General features: G+C 39.1%; 1 protein-coding gene across 2 annotated transcripts; it reads left to right on the forward strand.

The window, feature by feature from the left end:
- Positions 1–7,543: 7,543 nt before the first annotated feature.
- Positions 7,544–13,078, forward strand: mul1 (mitochondrial E3 ubiquitin protein ligase 1). 2 transcript variants are annotated; one of them, XM_005740929.1, is made up of 5 exons: positions 7,544–7,660; positions 9,279–9,424; positions 9,511–9,598; positions 9,694–9,814; positions 11,293–13,078. In XM_005740929.1, exons 2-5 carry the CDS (start codon positions 9,305–9,307, stop codon positions 12,020–12,022), a joined length of 1,059 nt encoding a protein of 352 aa, XP_005740986.1. In that variant the 5' UTR covers positions 7,544–7,660; positions 9,279–9,304; the 3' UTR covers positions 12,023–13,078. The 2 variants fall into 2 exon arrangements, with proteins under 2 accessions (XP_005740986.1, XP_005740987.1); XM_005740930.2 differs by lacking the exon at positions 7,544–7,660 and adding an exon at positions 7,687–7,939.
- Positions 13,079–17,520: the final 4,442 nt, after the last annotated feature.

Below are 17,520 nucleotides of genomic sequence, written 5' to 3' on the forward strand. Positions count from 1 at the left end.
AAAAAGCTGGGTTCACTTAAGAAGTTACAATGTATCTTCTTGAAATCTGTTCAAACTGGGATCGACAAAGTCAGAAGATTTGCAAGCAGACTTTGACCTAAGGTTGATTAAAATGTGTTTATTCGCTGTTAGTTGCAGGAAATAAAAAACAAATCTTTTATCATCATCATATCACTTTCTCTTCTACCCTTGAAAATGTGCATCAGTTATCAACTCACAAGCAATCCAGGGTGCAGAAGGTTATCGTAGCAAACCAATTACTTTCCCTAAGCGACATCCCTGCCTCACCTCTGAAATTCTTTTTCCTTATCCTCAGTTTCGACAGAAGACATTCTTTTATCCAGGCCAACATATTCTACGTATTTCTGTCTAGCAAGGCAGCCTAATTGAATTGGGCTCTCTCTTCATCACGCTACACTTACCCAGTGCAGTGTAATCAATGTGCAGGGCCTGGCAGAGAGGGGCCCAGCTCTTACATGGCTGATTTATGGTTGTACGTGAGGGCGACAGCAATGCAGGCAGCCGTAGCTTAAAGAAAGCGCGAGAGGGAATAGTGACAGAAAGGCTGCTGTGTTTTTCACGCATCAGACTGCCGCTATCAATAACACACCCACGGCCAATCAAAAATTAGTCTGACAAAAAATGACAAAGTAGCATTACAGAACGTTTGGTAGAGCTGAAGCCTTTTCTTTGTTTACAAAAACAGGAAGTAAAAGCCTCAAGGGATGAAAATCAATATCACCTAATTTCCATACTATAGATTCTCTAGCTTTGGCTGAATACGTAATTCAGTTCAAGTGAATCATAGTTTAATGAAGAGGAAACGTGCAGGACATTATAGAAAGGAGGCTTATTCCCGTCCTTGCTCAGTAGAAGGGGACAGTCACAGGAGACATGCAGGTCAACTCCCCCTCGTTTAATCCTGCACTATAGAAGTGAAAGAGCGCTGTGCTGCAGTAAGTGGTTGTTTTAAAGGTCAGTGAAAAAATAAGGCAAAAATAATGAGGCAATTAGCCAAGACATTAGAAGCAAGGGCTAATTAATACATGTTAATTAGAATTATTTTAAGTATCTGGATGTGGATTCTTAGCACAAGAAAATAAATAAATAATGAGACATATGAGGAGTCTGATATCTGTTCATATGCTTTTTAAAGGGGACCTATAATGTATGTCTTTCATTTCTGCTATACCCAACACTGGGCAAAAGTCTTGAACCATCCCTCATTACTTTAATATTTGTTCCTCTGAGCTAGACTTTCTTGAAAGTTTTTTAAAGTGATCTTGAGCAACAGACTTTCTGAGACTCTTTCAAAGATTTTCTTTGGCATTGGATGCTTTTTTACTCATTTTTGTCCATTTTTAGAGGAATGTTTATTCGTAAAATAAATGTCATTTATTCGTCTCATCCACTTAGCACTGTCCTGTGAATCATTCAATCATAAAATGTGCCTAATAACATGTGTAGACACAACACCTCAGATAATGAGGGGGAAAGTAGCAGGTGGGAACACAGCTGAGGATACTTAACATAATGACTCAGATGGAAGTAAACTAAAGACACCAGACGACAACAATAAAAACAGGAAGTAACAAAACACAAAAACAGAGACTAAAGACACGGAACACATGAGAGGCAGGAATACATAGAAACTCAATGAACTGAATATAAACCAAAACTGTAACCGTTGACAGAACTGGATGTTCAAAAGAACTAAACCCAGAGAAATATAAATATAAAGAAATACTATTATTAGAAAAATGCAAAACTCAAAAGAAATGATTCTCAGAAGTTAACAGAATAATCATTTACAGAAAACCTAGAATCCAATACTCAGAGACCCTGACACACGGTCAGCAACAGAGATGCTCTGCTTCATAGTTTGGTTGTAACAAGTGGTTTTTTGAGTTTCTGCTGTGACTCAGCATTTTGAGTTCATTTTGTATTTTTTGATTTCTTATATTGAATATATGCTCAGTGCTTAGGGTTTGGTTGTGTTTCATTCTAGTTTTGTTCCTTCTATCATTCCTGATTCATTCGTAGTTTGTTGTCTTCTCTGTCAATATGTCATGTGTTCCTTGTTTGCGTGCTTCATGTTGTCAAGCTTGTGTGCCATGTCTAAGTCTCTCAATGTTTCCTGTTTTATTTTGAAAGTCTGTTGTTTCCATGTTCCGCGTGCTTAGTTTTACTCTTCCCCTGAGGTGTCATTATGTTCATTTGTTTCAGCTGTTTCCACTGTATTTCCACTTCCCCTGATCACCTCCTGTGTGTATTCAGTCTGTGTGTTGTCATTCAGTCTTTGTCGGGTTGTTTGTGTTTCCTCCGTTAAGTTTCATGTATGTCATGATTCTGCTCAGGTCATGTTCCATATTTTAGTTTTTCATATGTTCCTGGTCTGTTATCATAGTTCTCCCAGTTTAGGTTTTAGTTTAGTTTTGCCCATTTACCGTTCGCTTTATTTTTATTCTTATGTTATCGGCCACAATAAAAGGCTCGCTTTTTGTTTGAAACTTAGTTCTGTCTCCTTCAGTGTCTGCATCAGCTAACGCCCGCCTGTTAAACATGCAACACACCCATGCCACATTCAAAGTTATTTAAACCTTTGTCCTCCCTCTGATGCTCAGTTTGAACTTCATCAGGTTGTTTAAACCATGCCTACATGCCTGATGCATTTGCATTAAAATGCAGTTTTACCTAATAAAGTGTCCCGTGAGTGTGTAAGATTACTATTGATGTTAGCTGTAATATGGACATAAACATGCAGCATTTTCCTGAAATGTTCATTTATTTTTAAACCACATTTTGGATGTTGCATTTTCCTTCATCTCATATTCGCACTATGATAACTGCACATTATGCATACCAGTATATTCAGCAGTATCAGGAATACTAGTGTTTCATTGCATGTTGCAGCTAAAACCTTTTCATGCTTTCAAGGGCAGAATAAGGGCACAATAAAGTCATTGCCAGCTACATTCATTATACTTCCTGTGCTCCTCTTGAGTAATGCTCAAAGCAGTCCTCCGGCTGCAGAACGCCGGCTCATTTCAGTGTTTTTCCTCAAATAATATGCTTTTCAGTGGATGAATAAGCAGCCTGTATGCATGTGCAGAAGTAAAAGCAGTTAGTACTCCAAACATGTTTTACATTTAAATTCTTCAAATCTTTTGATTGTTTGCTAATTTTTGATTAGCTTATTAACACCAAATATTTTTTGTCAATGAAGGCACTTTACTGAAGAGTAAAAAGAAAAAGACTTCTAACTGATATTGTCTTTAATTTAGTGAGACACTCCTCCAACCACATGTGAGTATTTGGACATTTCAAAGGTCGAGTGGTTACTTCTGCAGTTGTATATTGTAATTTCAGCACCTGTAAGTTACTGTAAGTTTGAAAGAGTATTACAATAAATGAATGTGCCTGCTGTGTAACAGTCAAAAGGAAGGGTGTTGGGGATTTTGCACAGGCAGGCAAAATGCCAGGCTTCTCTGAATCAGTCGCAGCAAATTCCAAATGTCGTCCTTTCAGCGGTGCAGCATCAAGAGGACACATACAATGTTCTTCTCGCCTCTAGTACTCCTCCTATAAAGCTGCTGCCTCCATCTGCTATCTCTATTTCTGTCTGTTTGAAATTAATGTGAATGTGTCAGGCTGGCATTTGAACGGAAGTCTTTCTGTGACTGACACAAACAAAATGAGGAAGTCTTACATGGGCAGAGGGGGGTAATAGAAAGGTAGATTCTCTCCACAAAATAAGGTGACTAATGTTGAAAAGAACTCCCCCAGGACATCCCTGCTCTTTTGTTGAGGTTGAAAATAAGGCTGCAACTTTTCCCGAGAGAAGCAAAGCTCCCTGACTTTGTGAAGGCTGATCATTCAGATGTCAGGTTGATTATGTCAGACTGATTCAGCCACGGGAGTTTTCTGTGACAGATTTTGCTTTCACTTTGCTGAATTTTTAAGATTTTAAAAGGGACGCTAAAAGGATGAAGTGCATTTCAGGGGCATTTCAAGAAGTAAATGCAGTTAGTGAATGTAAAGATTAGACGAGTAAAAAGAAATGCACCATTAAAGGCTGTTGCACCTGCTGCTTTCCTTCATTCATTACGTTTTAAACAGCCCATCTGAATAATTACAATGAGCATTTCTGTGCGGTGTGTCTGGCAAATAATTACTGATGTGAAATGAGCTGAGTGCAAGATAACAGGAATTGATCATATGAATAAGAATTATACATTATTTTTGAAGGCAGAAGACAGATTTTTAGTTCGGACTTACAAAGTTGCAAAATGAAATTGAAAATGCAGACCTTTGTTTCACTAAACATAAATAGATAAATACATTGTAAAAGGGTGAAGAAAGCTATCTTTCATGTTGGAGTGTGGAGGACGAGTTCTTAGTAACTGAACAGAGGAAAGAAACAGCCCAGGAGTTTGGGTTGCTCATTTCTATAAGATGAAAGACTGTATGAAAGATAAATGTAGCTTTCAGATCTAAAAAATGAAGCCAGCAGGTGGTGACTCCTCTGGTTGCAAAGAGGAAGGCCGGTTGTTGCAAAGTTCATGAAAAAAATATACCAACATTCCCTTTCTATGATTTCAGTAAACATTATTAAGCTCTGGCACTCTTTCACAGTGTCTTTGGTTCTGTCTTCTTTCTCTCACCCCCAACCAGTTGTAGCAGATGGCTGCTGGAGATTCCTTCCTATTAAAAGGGAGTTTTTCCTTTCCACTGTCACCAATTACTTGCTCCTGGGGGGGTCTTTTGATTGCTTTCTCTGGGTTTTCTCTGTATTATTATAAAAAACAAATAATTAGCCAAAAGGTGACATCGTGGTGGCTACATCCATTTCTTCTTATTTCTCCCACAAATGAAAAAGTCGTAAAACATCCCAAAGGCAAGGAGAGACAGTGAAAAGAAACAGGAGTAAACACTAGATGTGCATTTACTGAGTGGACAGAGCTCTGAGTGACATCAGATCCATAAGAAACAAACCCAAGTATCTAAAAAGGACAAAATACCAGCAGGGATTTTATCTTGCAACTTTTTATCATTGCTTCATAGTTTTATATTTGAGATGACTTTAGGTAGACATGATAAAGTAGTTTAAAAAAAACGCCTTTAAAGAACTCTGATACCGTGTTTACAAAATCAACTGCTTTTCTGCAGTTTCACAGTTTTTATAGGATTTCCACTTTATTCAACCCAGCATGACCCAAATTCTTTTAAAATGCTGTTTCAACCAGCAGCATCAAACGTGTGAAAACAGCCTTTTTTTTAATCCAAAGCTCTGCTTGCTCTGATAGCAGCACTTTTATTGAGTGAAACTGGCTGATGTTTTTTCAGGCAATTCACTCCAACACTGTGCAGTACCACCATTTTAATGGATTGCTGTACGGGGTGGTTTTGACAGCTGGTTGACCTGGTCTAAAAACAAAGACTCAGAAATGATTAGAGATATACAGAGTAGCCAAAAAAAATGATCTGAAAATGTATAAATGTATTCAATACACCCAATGCACTAAGTTTCAGTATTGCACCTAATTCCAATGATTTTTGCCTCATCAAAGCTCTTCTCTTTATCTGATAGATTCAGCTTGAGTAAGCAGGGCATGGCTTTTCAGGCTAAAGAGCCTCCTGCTACAAACTGTGCCAGCTGAAACCACAACACACAAGAAATACACCAAGCACATGATGCAATGGGAAAGTGCAAAGAGGCAATATACAACAAAAGATAATTTGGTCATTTAGTTGAAATATGGTTCTTAAGGAGAAATCCATCAAAACAAAAGGCGTACCCATTCTACTGGACTTACTGTTATAAATCTACTGACTCACACTGGACTTAATTTTGTCTGACAGCCACTGTCTCTGTTTTTGTTTTGTTTGTTTTATCCAAATGGAAGTGTGTGCATGAGTGTATACTGAAATGATTTATAAGATGACCCAAAGTCATGGTTAAAGAGTGCCATTAATGCTAGCCGAGAAAACACAATTTGTATGCAGCCTTGGATGAACTGCAGGCAGAGAGGGTCACCCCAGGGCGAGGAAGCCCTCCTACCCTCCAGGAGGCTTTTTGGGTACACCTGCACATCTTTATGGACTGGAATATATATCTTTTTTTTAACGGTAGCACTGACTTTATGTCCTCTGCAGCAGCACTAGAATGTTCATGGTGCAGCAGGAGAATTAAAAGACACGAGCAGAACAACACCAGGAACATTAAAAAAGAAATCAGATCAGCGGCAGGCCTAAAGGAGATATAATGAGAGGATGTGTAACTAACATTCATTTTAATGTTTAGAATTTGCATGACTGGCACGCCCAAAGCTGTCATTATGTTTGTATGCATGTATGTAGTCTATGCTTGTTTGTCTCTAGTTTGTTGCAGATTTTAATGCATTTTAAAGACCCGTGGCTATCAGATGGCATCAGTGCCATCAGTGCTGCTTGTCCCTATACAAAAAAAGGGGGAAAAAATCAAAGCTGCACTTTATTGCTGGAAAAATAGGTCTCAGTGCCTTAGCTAAGGTAAACACAATGTCTAGTAAAAACATAACAGTTGCTGACATACTTGTTTTGTTTAGGTCTGACTACTGCAACTCCCTCTTTATGGCACTGAGGAAAAGTGGCTCTCGATCTCACCTCAAATAGAATTCAGCAGCTCAGCTTCTTACTGGGTTTTCAAACACCCAAATCGTGGCTTCCTTCCACTGGATCTCTGTTTGTTTTAGAATTTTTTTGCACAAAATTTCACTGATCACTTCTAAAGCAGAAATCCTGAATCTCAAGTGGGGCTTCTCTGGGGCTTAAATCTAAAGGTGACCCTGCTTCTGGCCCCAGCTATGGGAAAATCTGCTGTTGGAGATAAGGCTTTCATATTAACTTCACTTATTAAAACACGTTTTTTATAGATGCGCTTTTTCTGTTGCTCTCTTTTTTTGTTTTGTTTGTTTGTTCTGATTGATTTTAATGTTTCATTTGCATAGAATTATGTCTATTGACATTTTAGCTCTTGAGTTTAACCTTGGCTTTTTGTTTCAATTAACCTCTTGAGTAGATGATTTTTTTTCTTTTTTATTTTCAGTTCACTTTAGTTTCTGTTAATTTCCAGAGTGATTATGCGCATTTCATGTTAGTTTTTATTATTAAATTAGTCCAATTTCAGTGTAATTTTGAGCATTTTTATGACTATAATGTGGAAGAAGTCAGATTCAGATATAGATGAGATGCTTTTAATGTCATATAAACATTCCAGTCTCACTAAAGAAATACACCAAAGCCTCCTGCTGCTTGACAGATTTGGCTACACTGATAAAGACTAAAGCATGTACAATTTTTATATTATCTAGTTTTGTAAGCATTTAATATAATTTCAGTTTGTTGTTGTCGAGTTGCAACGTCTGTTTGTTGTTGTTTTTTTATTTCGGTATCTAAAATGTTTTTGTTTGTTTTATTTTTGTTTTGTTTTGTTTTGTTTTTTTCCTTCTAGTTTTTACTTTAGTTTTATTTAACCTTGGATAGGAGCTGGTATGGCCGTCAAGTTCACGAATAGATGTACGCTGCCACACTGCCATCTACTGGTGGGGAGGCAAAGTGCACGTCGGTGTCTTTCCCGGTGTTGGTGTTGGCTTAGCTGTGGAGACTGCTGTTGTTTCAGGTTTGTTGACAGGAAATCGAGTGTAAATGTGTGGCTGGACAGTCCGTTAAAGCTGCTTTTAGTTGCCTCCTTATGTGACGGCTGCAGCTTATTTCAAACAAATGTCTCAGCCGTCCTTTCATTTCCAGTCAAGGCATAGCTAGCAAACTGCTAATTTAGCCAAGCTAGCTAGTAATGTCAGTTAAGGAAGTGAAGGAAATGATAACTTTAGTCAACACTCCAGCTAACGACTTCGCTTTAAACGAAAGGATATTTACTGACAAAGACTGATATTACCATGTAAGCTGATGATTTAATTGTTAGCACTGAGTAATGTTGTGTTTGCTGAAGCTAACTTGCTTGTCGTGTTAGTTAATGGGGGCTATTTTAGTGTCCAGACTGGAGTAACCATAAACTATATATTTACCGTTTAAGCTGTGAGCGGTTTCCAATCCATTTAGATATGAAAAGGAGAAAAGCAAAACATTAGGGAGCCGCAGACGTGACTTTTTCAAAAGTATTTATCTACACGCATTCAATTATGGGTAGTTTCAATGTGCTTTATTTGTGAGATGATCCTATTTGAAATTTGCTCTAAGTTGTAACGAGATGCCACGCAACCTTTGCTCTGACGTTCCTGTTTCGGTAGATTTTTAGCAACAGCAGTGGCGAAAGTCTGCATATATTTACGGATTTTTATTGTCATTGCAACACATACTCACATGAGGTGAAATGATTTTTTTCGCTGAGGTCCTGGTTAAAAGCCAACAAGAATGAGAGAAAAGAAACAGAAGCAAGCACCCTAAAACAATTTGACAGTGTTCTTTAGTATAAATAAAAACAAAAAGTGTATAGTTCAAAGACACAAGTGGTGTTACCTTTGGCTGGGACCACTAGAGTTCAGCAGTCTTACTGAGTCTGCTGATGTAGATGTCTGTAGTGGTGGCAGCATCCAACCATCCTCTGTGCAGCTTCCACCACCTCAGCGGAGTTCCCTTCTCTCCCACAGAGCAGCTGCCATGCCCCACAGGACATGACAGTCTCCACCACGTGTGTAGCTCAGGACTGAACTCCCAAGCCATATATTTTATGTTTATTTTTTAAATATATATTTAAAATGAGTATAAACTTAATATGTTTAGATTTTTGGTAGAACAAACAAGACCTTTGAGATTGATTGGCGGAAAATTCCTGCTCCTTGTAATCTCATAGTAAATGTGGTTTATTGGTAGTTTGAACTGCTGCACAGTCAAAACTATTTGTAGGGTGTCCATATTGTGGAGTCTAATTGAATGTTTTGGAGTAAAAACAATGGTATCCTATAATATGGAGTTCAAGTGCAGAAAATGGAAATTGCACTTTGTGGTGGCTTTGTAAAAGGACAATTTCCAACATTTGTGGTTGATCGGACTGTGGAAAGTAAAAGCAAAGAGTCTGTTGCTTTATTCAACAGAAATCTATGCATTTTCTTTTCATCTTCAGTGTGCTTAAAAATATTACAATGCTGATCATTTTTCCGTGGCTAAAGTGTCTTTTAGTGAGTTCCAGGAACTACTTTGTAGGTCAAACTCTGACAGTTGTGGCCTATTGGACTGACATGAATGATAACTTCCTGATGTGTTCATCTCCTCTCTCACAGCGACCTTCAATGCTGTAGATTTCAGGATGGACTCCAGTGGGAAGCCCTCAACGGCACAGATTGTGGTCTTAGCCACAAGCTCGGCTCTGACCGCATTCTTCTATTCCATTTACAGAAGCAGAGCTACAATAGTTGCCAGATTAAAGGTCAGACATATTTCTGCATTTCTGTTTATCATATGCAGGGTGAAAATTCCTTACATTTTTAGTATATATTTATTTTTATTCTACAGGAAGCAAAGAAAGTCTCCCATGACCAAGATTTGAAAACCATCCTGTCTGAAACTCCTGGAAGATGTATCCCATATGCCGTCATAGAAGGTTTGCTGAGCCGTGCGGAAAACCTAAATAAAGTAACTTTTATTTTTATTGGGAGTCCTGAAAAATAATTGACACTTAGTTATTGCACACTGCAGGTGTGGTGAGATCTGTGAAGGAAACACTAAACAGCCAGTTTGTCGATAACTGCAAAGGTGTCATTGAGAGGCTGACGCTGAAGGAGGAGAAGATGGTGTGGAACCGCACCACTCACATATGGTAAGAGGTTAAATAAATATGTTTTTTTACAGACAGTCTGAATGTTTTGTTATTCAGCTGAAATAAATAACATTTTCTGTTTTCCACACTAAACATCTGTTTTTTAATTTAAAAAACAGGGAACTATTTATGCTAAGTGATTTTTGGTTTAATGATGGCATGCAGTTATCAAATTCATTCATAAACGTAGACGGAGAACAGGATTACGTGCTGACGTTTCGCCGTTGGGAAAAACAGTTGTGTCAGTGTTGTAGTTAGAGGGAGAGCAGATGGTAACGCTGACGCAGACAGCAGCCTGCTAAACAACTCAAGAGCCAAATACTCTGGTAACTAAATTGAGCGTATTTCATGCTGAAGTCACCTTCTTCTCTAATAACTTTTTTTCACAGGCATGACCAAATATTCAGGGAAAAGAAAAACTGCTGCCAACTGTTTAGTGAGTCCCAGCATCCATTTTCTGCTACTTAACTGAGTCGCATGGGTGGCAGTCTAAGCAGAGATGCCCTTTCAAGCTAGCTGAGAGACATAATCTCTCAACCATGTCCTGGACTGCCTTTCGGTCTCCTCGCAGTTGGACTTGCCTGAAATGTCTCACTTAGAAAGCGTCCTAGTCAGATGCCCAAACCACCTCAAACTGGCTCTTTTCATTGAGGATGAGTTGCAGCTCTACTCTTTTCCCCTGTCTCTAAGAGAGTCAGAGCGGAGAAAGCTTTTCTCCTTATTCTTATTCTCACGATCTTCTTATTCTTTCAGTCTCTACCCACATGTCATGGTCACAGGTGAGGGCAGGAGTGTTGATCGACTACTAAAATCCAGTTTTGCCTTCACACTCAGATATCTCTTGTCCAAAGCATACCAGACTCTGTGCAAGGGATAAAAGTGCAGTGCATTAAAACAAGTGTTGGGCGTGCATGCTTTTCAGCCGAAGTAATTGAATATTTTCAGTAACTGTGGAAAAAAATACCAGCTTGAATCTCCCAAAATTGCCTCAAGTTCATTAGGTCAATGCATATTACAAAGGTGGTGTGCAAAGAACGCATGAGGTCCTCAGATTATGTAGCAGTGACTGACAGGCTGAGGCAAAAGCAATGACTGTCCATTACTGACCTATATCCTTCTTATTAAATCTACCCTACACGTCGGAAAAAACAAGACAGAGAAAAGATGACTTAAAAAGTCATTCGCACTTGAAACTCTTAAATATCTTTTTAAATGATTCTTTTAAAAGCTTTGAAAAATGTTTATATGGCAGTTTTACATAATTTGATTATAAGAAAATTGCCGAATAATCTGAGATTATTATTGTCATGCAAAGAAACTATTTAAAATACACTGGAGCTAAAATAAAGAGCTAATAATCAAAAAAAAAAAGCCCAAAATATGGTTGTTTGTCTTTATAAGCTGAGCTTTGGACTGTTGCTGTTTTCTGATGTATAGATAGTAATTATAAATCAATATAATTTAATGTTTCCACACAGGAACAGCACTGAGAAAATCATCCATCAGCGCATTAACACAGTTCCCTTTGCCCTCGGGTCACATGATGACGATATCGCTTCCACAGTCCGAGTTATACGCCCGTTAGATGCAGCAGAGTTGGATCTGGAGACCACCTACGAGAACTTCCACCCCACAGTCCAATCCTTGTCCAGTGTTATTGGTCACTTCATCAGCGGGGAGCGACCAAAAGGCATCCACGAAACCGAGGAGATGCTGCGTGTGGGTGACAGCATCACAGGAGTCGGAGAGCTGGTCCTGGATAACAACCTGATTAAGCTCCAACCACCCAAACAGGGCTTCTGTTATTTCCTCACTCGGCTGGACTACGAGTCTCTCTTGCGGAAGCAGGGGACCAGCGTTAGACTCTGGAGGATTCTGGCGATTGTGTTCGGCATGGCTGCCTGCTCCACGCTCCTCTACATCCTGTGGAAGCAATACATGCATCGCAGACAGAGCAAGAAGGAGAGAAGCATACTTGAGGAGTTCAAGGAACAACAGAGGAAGCGTTTGCGTGAACTTAACATAGAGGAAAGCAGCATATCCCCCACCAGCTGCACTGTCTGCCTGAGCCGGGATCGCTCCTGCGTGTTTCTAGAGTGTGGTCATGTGTGTACCTGCAGCCAGTGCTACGAGGTCCTGCCAGAGCCAAAGAAATGCCCCATTTGCAGGGCATCTATAGACAGGGTGGTGCCTCTTTACAACAGCTAATGTGCTAGAGTCCTCTCAGCCTGTTGCAGCCATTGTATACCTTGAAGATTATCTTTCAAAAACTGCCTTTTCAGGCTTAAAACAGGCACTTGTTTCTGCTTTTCCTGCGGCAAATCTCTGTGCTGAATAATAGTGCATTTACAGCTCCAATCAAATGTTCAAATCACAATTGAAAACTGGAAATTCATCTTGATTGAGAAAATGGATTTTCCTCCTGTCGTGTTCAGAGAGAAAATGAGGTCTTTGTGTGCTCACACTCTCACAGATCTTGGCCCTGCTTCCTGATAATCTAAGTCTCTGAAAGCATTTTCTGAGGCGGATAAAAATGGAGTTATCAGTTAAAAAGCTTGAATGTTGTAGAAACATTTGTGATTGTTCAGTGAGAAAACACAGCTTCAAGTGCAGTTGTCAACGGCTTTCTCTGCTTGTTGCCAAATTACACCAACACCCTTAGGAAATTAGTTAAGATTAAGTCACAGCACTTCTATAAATATATGCATTTTAGCACTTATTATCAACATCTTCCTGTCATTCGTGCAAGTACGTGACACTCAACAAAACAAAAAAGTGTTTTATTAGTCAGAAAAGTCAAATTAAAAGTGTCAATCGCCGGTTACGGTTTGATTCTGTTTCATGTTATTACATTAATTTGCTACAAAGAGAAAATGGGCGTCGTACAAAATATAGCTGCTTTTCATCTGTGTCTCTGAAAGATCATCACAGGGCTTAGAAATTAGCATAAGCAATAAAAGCTGCAGTTAAAACCCCTCCCCGGCCCTTCTGCAGCCTTTCGCAGCCAGAGCAGAAGGCACACTTCAATGTTTGAGTATCTCTAAGAATGTCTGTAAGTTATTTTGCATTTGGGAAACTTTTTTTGTTATTGATGTGGATAATCCAATAAGCTTGGCCTTGAGGTGCTTTTGGGAAACGGGCTCATTTTGCTTATCTTAATTTGTTTTGTTTTCCTGCTAGCATTTTTTTAAGGGAATGTGTTGTGGTCATTTCTAGCTCTGTGTTTATTCTTTGGCTCTATTAAAGTAGCTTTACATAATTCAATGGTCGAAATTATTTATCTCATACTGGACCTTGGTGCAGCTGCTCAGTTTCTTCACTGTCGGAAACAAGCTGATTTAGCTCCTCCACATTTAAAGCTGTCGTCTTTTATAAAGATACTTTTTGTCATTAGCATCTAAAGGTTTAAAGAAAACTTTGACCACCCAGAGGGCAGTGTTTTAATAGTGGATGCTGCTGTTTAACCTTTCTTTCCCACCAATTCCTAATCCCAATTGCCTGTATAACTAGGAAAGTTTCACTTATCTGTTCCAAACAAAACAAACATGTTGTGGACATAAAGTCAAAGCTTCTGTGAATTCTGTTGATAGTTTTAGTTCATGTATAAGGTTTTTACCGTGTCTTTTAGCCATCTTGCTTACAATTGGCTTGTAAGCGAGATTTTTTGGCTATTAAAATATTAAATTACATCACGGTGTAATTTTGGGCAGCACGGTGGTTAGCACTGTTGCCTCACAGCAAGAAGGTCTGGTTCTCTCTGGGTACTCCGGCTTCCTCCCACAGTCCAAAGACATGCAGTTAGTGGGGAAAGGTTAATTGGAAACTCTAAATTGCCCATAGGTGTGAACGTGAGTGCGACTGGTTGTCTTTGTCTGTGTGTTAGCCCTGCAACCTCTCCAGAGTGTACCCTTCCTCTCGCCCTAAGGCAGCTGGGATAGGCTTATCTAATATTAAAATCAGTAAAACTTTATGTATTTCCCTTGTTTCCCTTGTTTTTATGGGTGCCTGGTAGAAGATAATATAGTACTACTACCAGAAGGTGGTGATAAGGCACCTACAAGCTGTTTGCAGAGACTTCATTACTGCTGCCTGTTGTTTTTCAGCCTATGAATTTCTGAAACTTCTCCTTCTCCCACAGAAACTGCACTAGATTGAGTGAGACCATATGCTGAACATGGGGGCGCTGCTCTGCATGGGCACAAGTAGTTATTGATAGTGTGTTGGAGGTGCCGCTCTGATTGGTTGTTTTCATTCAGGCATGGTTGATCCTTGCAAATGGTATTCAAGAGGTGTCATATGAGGTGATCTCCGTTGTATTCATACTATTGGAACATAGCAACGGTTTGAGCAAATATGACAAAAAGTAGTATTTATAAATCCAGCATACTGAACCTTTAAACAAACTATGCGTGTGACTCGAAGCATATGAGATGTAGTGATAGTAGATATTACTGTGCAAACTTGAGAAACATGCAAGTCTAAAGACAAGTACAGCTATTAAAACGTTTTCTTGCAGAAACTAAAAATAAACTAGGTCCAGTGCAAACGGCGCCAGATAAAGTGTGGTACAACTTCACACTGTCATTCGAGAGCAGTTTGGGGTAGGGGGGTATTATTCGAAGAAGAGTCGCACAATTTCCAGTGACAATGAAATATTTTTCTTTGAAAAGCTTTTTTGGACTCCATAGAGAGACAGGAGTAGAAAAAACAGTTTGAGGCTGAGCATTAAGAGCAGTTGGCTGAGCTTTTAGCTCGCTGGGATCTGTCGCACATGCATTGATCTCATGTTTAATACCAGCACCCATTGGTGTAACAGCACATTTATGACAGTAGATGAGGAAAAGCATAGCAGGACGCTTTTAAAGTCGTATTGTTTTAGCACTGGTAAGGTCTGGCAGTTCATTCCAGGTTGTGATCTGTGCAGAGGAGGCAAACCAAAGGCTGTGATTCACACCGCAGAGAGGAAGGTGGGTGACGGGGGGGATAATTGTACAACTTTCTGTCCTTGTTCTGAAGACTGCGATCAAGCTGACCCTGTCGTGTTCTTTCTTTGCTTTCCTCTGGATGACTGCTAATAAAGAGGCGTGCAGCGGGTGCTCAGGCTTTAGTGCATTCAGCCACAGTACAGAGAGTGGCAGCTTGAGAACAGTGCAGGGACAACATGTGAAAACATAATAGCCACCGACCGCTGGAGCTCAAATCAACTTGCTGACTGCAGCTGAAACCTCGTTAAATACAAAAGGAGCAAAAGCAAAAGGGTTTTTCACTTTTGTTATTAGTCAGCTGTCTATGGGAGGTGGAGATTTCTGCCAGGAGAGGGAGGTATTGGCCTGTGAGGGAAACCAGGGATTCAGATCTTGGAATTAAAGAGCATGAATAGACATAAAAATGTGACTGCTAAAGCTGAATTATAGTTATTTTCTGAATAGTGCAAATCCAGCTGCAGTTTGTAGGATTCTGTTTGCCTCCTTATACCAGATGAATCGTGCCTTTTATTCATTTGGCTGTTTCATTTTAGAGCTCCAAAAGGTTTCATCTTGAGGCCAGGTAAAGGTATGAAACTATCATTTCGCTGACAAATGCATGACTGTATTCAATTTTAGTCAGTGAAACTGAAAATCAAAATGTTAGATCAGAAGTAGGAGAAAATGCTTGTGCACGGTTCAATTTCAGACCAGCAGGGATTCATATGTGCCTCCAGAGGAAGCCATCTTACAGCAATTTGAGCACATAAAAATGCCCTTTGTGTTTTCAAATTTATCTGTATTATTCACAGAAAGGGAAAAAATCTAATTTTGTCCTCCCACTTGATGCCATGAAACCTCAAATCTATTATTTAACATTAGATTGGAGCTTTGGCATTATCATTAGATTAGTATTCAGCAGCCAGTCCACAGATATTTATTTTCAAGGATTGAGCCAATGCTGCATGGTCTCTAAAGAAACCTGAGCTAAATGTCAGACATACAGTGTAATTGAGCAGAGAGAGCATTATCCACTCCTTCCTGCTGAATGTACTGATGGCCCCTAAAAGCTCACTTTACCACCCGGCCTGTAACTGGCTTACAAATATTCATGATGCTATTTTTTTTTTTCTTGCAGTGCTACTGTTGACATTTACATGTTTGCAGTGTGTTTCTGCAGGAATGCGATTGTAAGTGTCAGTTTTTCTGTCAGTGCACAGCTTTGGTTCACTCCAGATTGGCAGTGCTGTAAGTTTTAGTTTGGACACTCCTGGTGCCCAAAAAGATTTACATGTGACCCCCCACAGCATTTTTCTATCACGTTACCAGGTGGTGAGACTATATTCCACATTTTGACTGATTACAAAAATGAACATCATGGTAAATGTGGTTCATAAGAAATGCTTTGATCTGTGGATGCAGCAGAAGAAGGTAAGAGTATGAGTTTGGTTTTAACAGTAACTGAAATCTAAAAAGGGAATAACCAAGTATATAAAGATTAGTATTTCTAGTATTAGATATGTCGGACTAGATGCTACCAAGGCTTAAGCCTGCAATGGGAAAATGCTTGAGCACCAGCATTACTGTCAACAGTGATGTTTACATCGTGGTGCACTGTGAGGATACTGACCAAGAAAGAAGCCTTCACCTCCACGTTTATACTTCATCTTCTCACTCACTTCCTCTAAACATGCCTTTCCCCTCTCTTTTGTCCTAACTGATATCCTCACTGATCCGGGTTGGAAATCTTACCGATGAGCCACCTGTTTGATTTGGCAAAGACTTTACACTCTGCTTTACACATTGTAACAATCACTTTTATTTGGCTATAAAAACCCCAAATGTAATATATAGTAAACAAAGTGCTTGAAAATCATTTGGAAATTCAGCAAGAGATAATAATGTTTGATTTAGACCTTCATTAGACTCATTAGACTTTCACCTCCTGCTGGGTGATATGGCACACTTGACAGATCCTACCAGTGAATAGCAGTTGACCAGTGTGGTGCTTTCTTTCTACATTCACAGTGATCTACAAATTGTAATATAATTTAAAATGTCATATAACATAATAATGTCATATAATTAAAGTGTATTTACTGAATGTGGGAAAACATGAACAAAATTGTTGAAATGGTATATTTTTCCACAGAAAGCACAGGGTGATTATCTCTTTGTTTTCAAAAAGCATTTCTTTAGACTTTAAATGGGGAAACATTTGGAGGCGTGTTCTTTTTTTAGTGACTACTGATGCGGAACAAAGTGTTGCACAGAAATGGCAGGAAAAACACAGCTCAAAAATGCAAATAGGATCAATGAAAAAAAGATGACAGAAAATCAAACACAAGGAATGGAAAGACTGAAAGATCAGAGACTGCAGGCTTTTCTCATTTCTTTAATTTGTGCCTCCTTTTCTCCTCCTCCCTCGTGTCTGTGACCAGAAATCAGTCTCAGTATGCCATTTTGAATGATATCTCAGTTCCTAAAATGCATCTGGAGGAGAAAGGACTGTCAAGAGAAGCACTGTTGGCGATGTACAGGTGTAGTCTTTAAAAATACAGTTGTTTTTTTTACCTTCACAGGATATGAGAGGTATTTTTTTAAAAACCATGGGGAGAAGGCAATTTGCGCTTTTTAAACACATATTGTTTCATTTCTTAAAGACAATCAAATTATGGGTCCTACACTGTTTATCTATGTGATTAGAAAAGATATTATCTTGTCACATTATATATATATATA

This window comes from Pundamilia nyererei, unplaced genomic scaffold, assembly GCF_000239375.1.
Source record: "Pundamilia nyererei isolate P.nyererei 1_Seehausen unplaced genomic scaffold, PunNye1.0 scaffold00106, whole genome shotgun sequence".
In the NCBI taxonomy this organism is placed as follows: Eukaryota; Metazoa; Chordata; class Actinopteri; order Cichliformes; family Cichlidae; genus Pundamilia; species Pundamilia nyererei.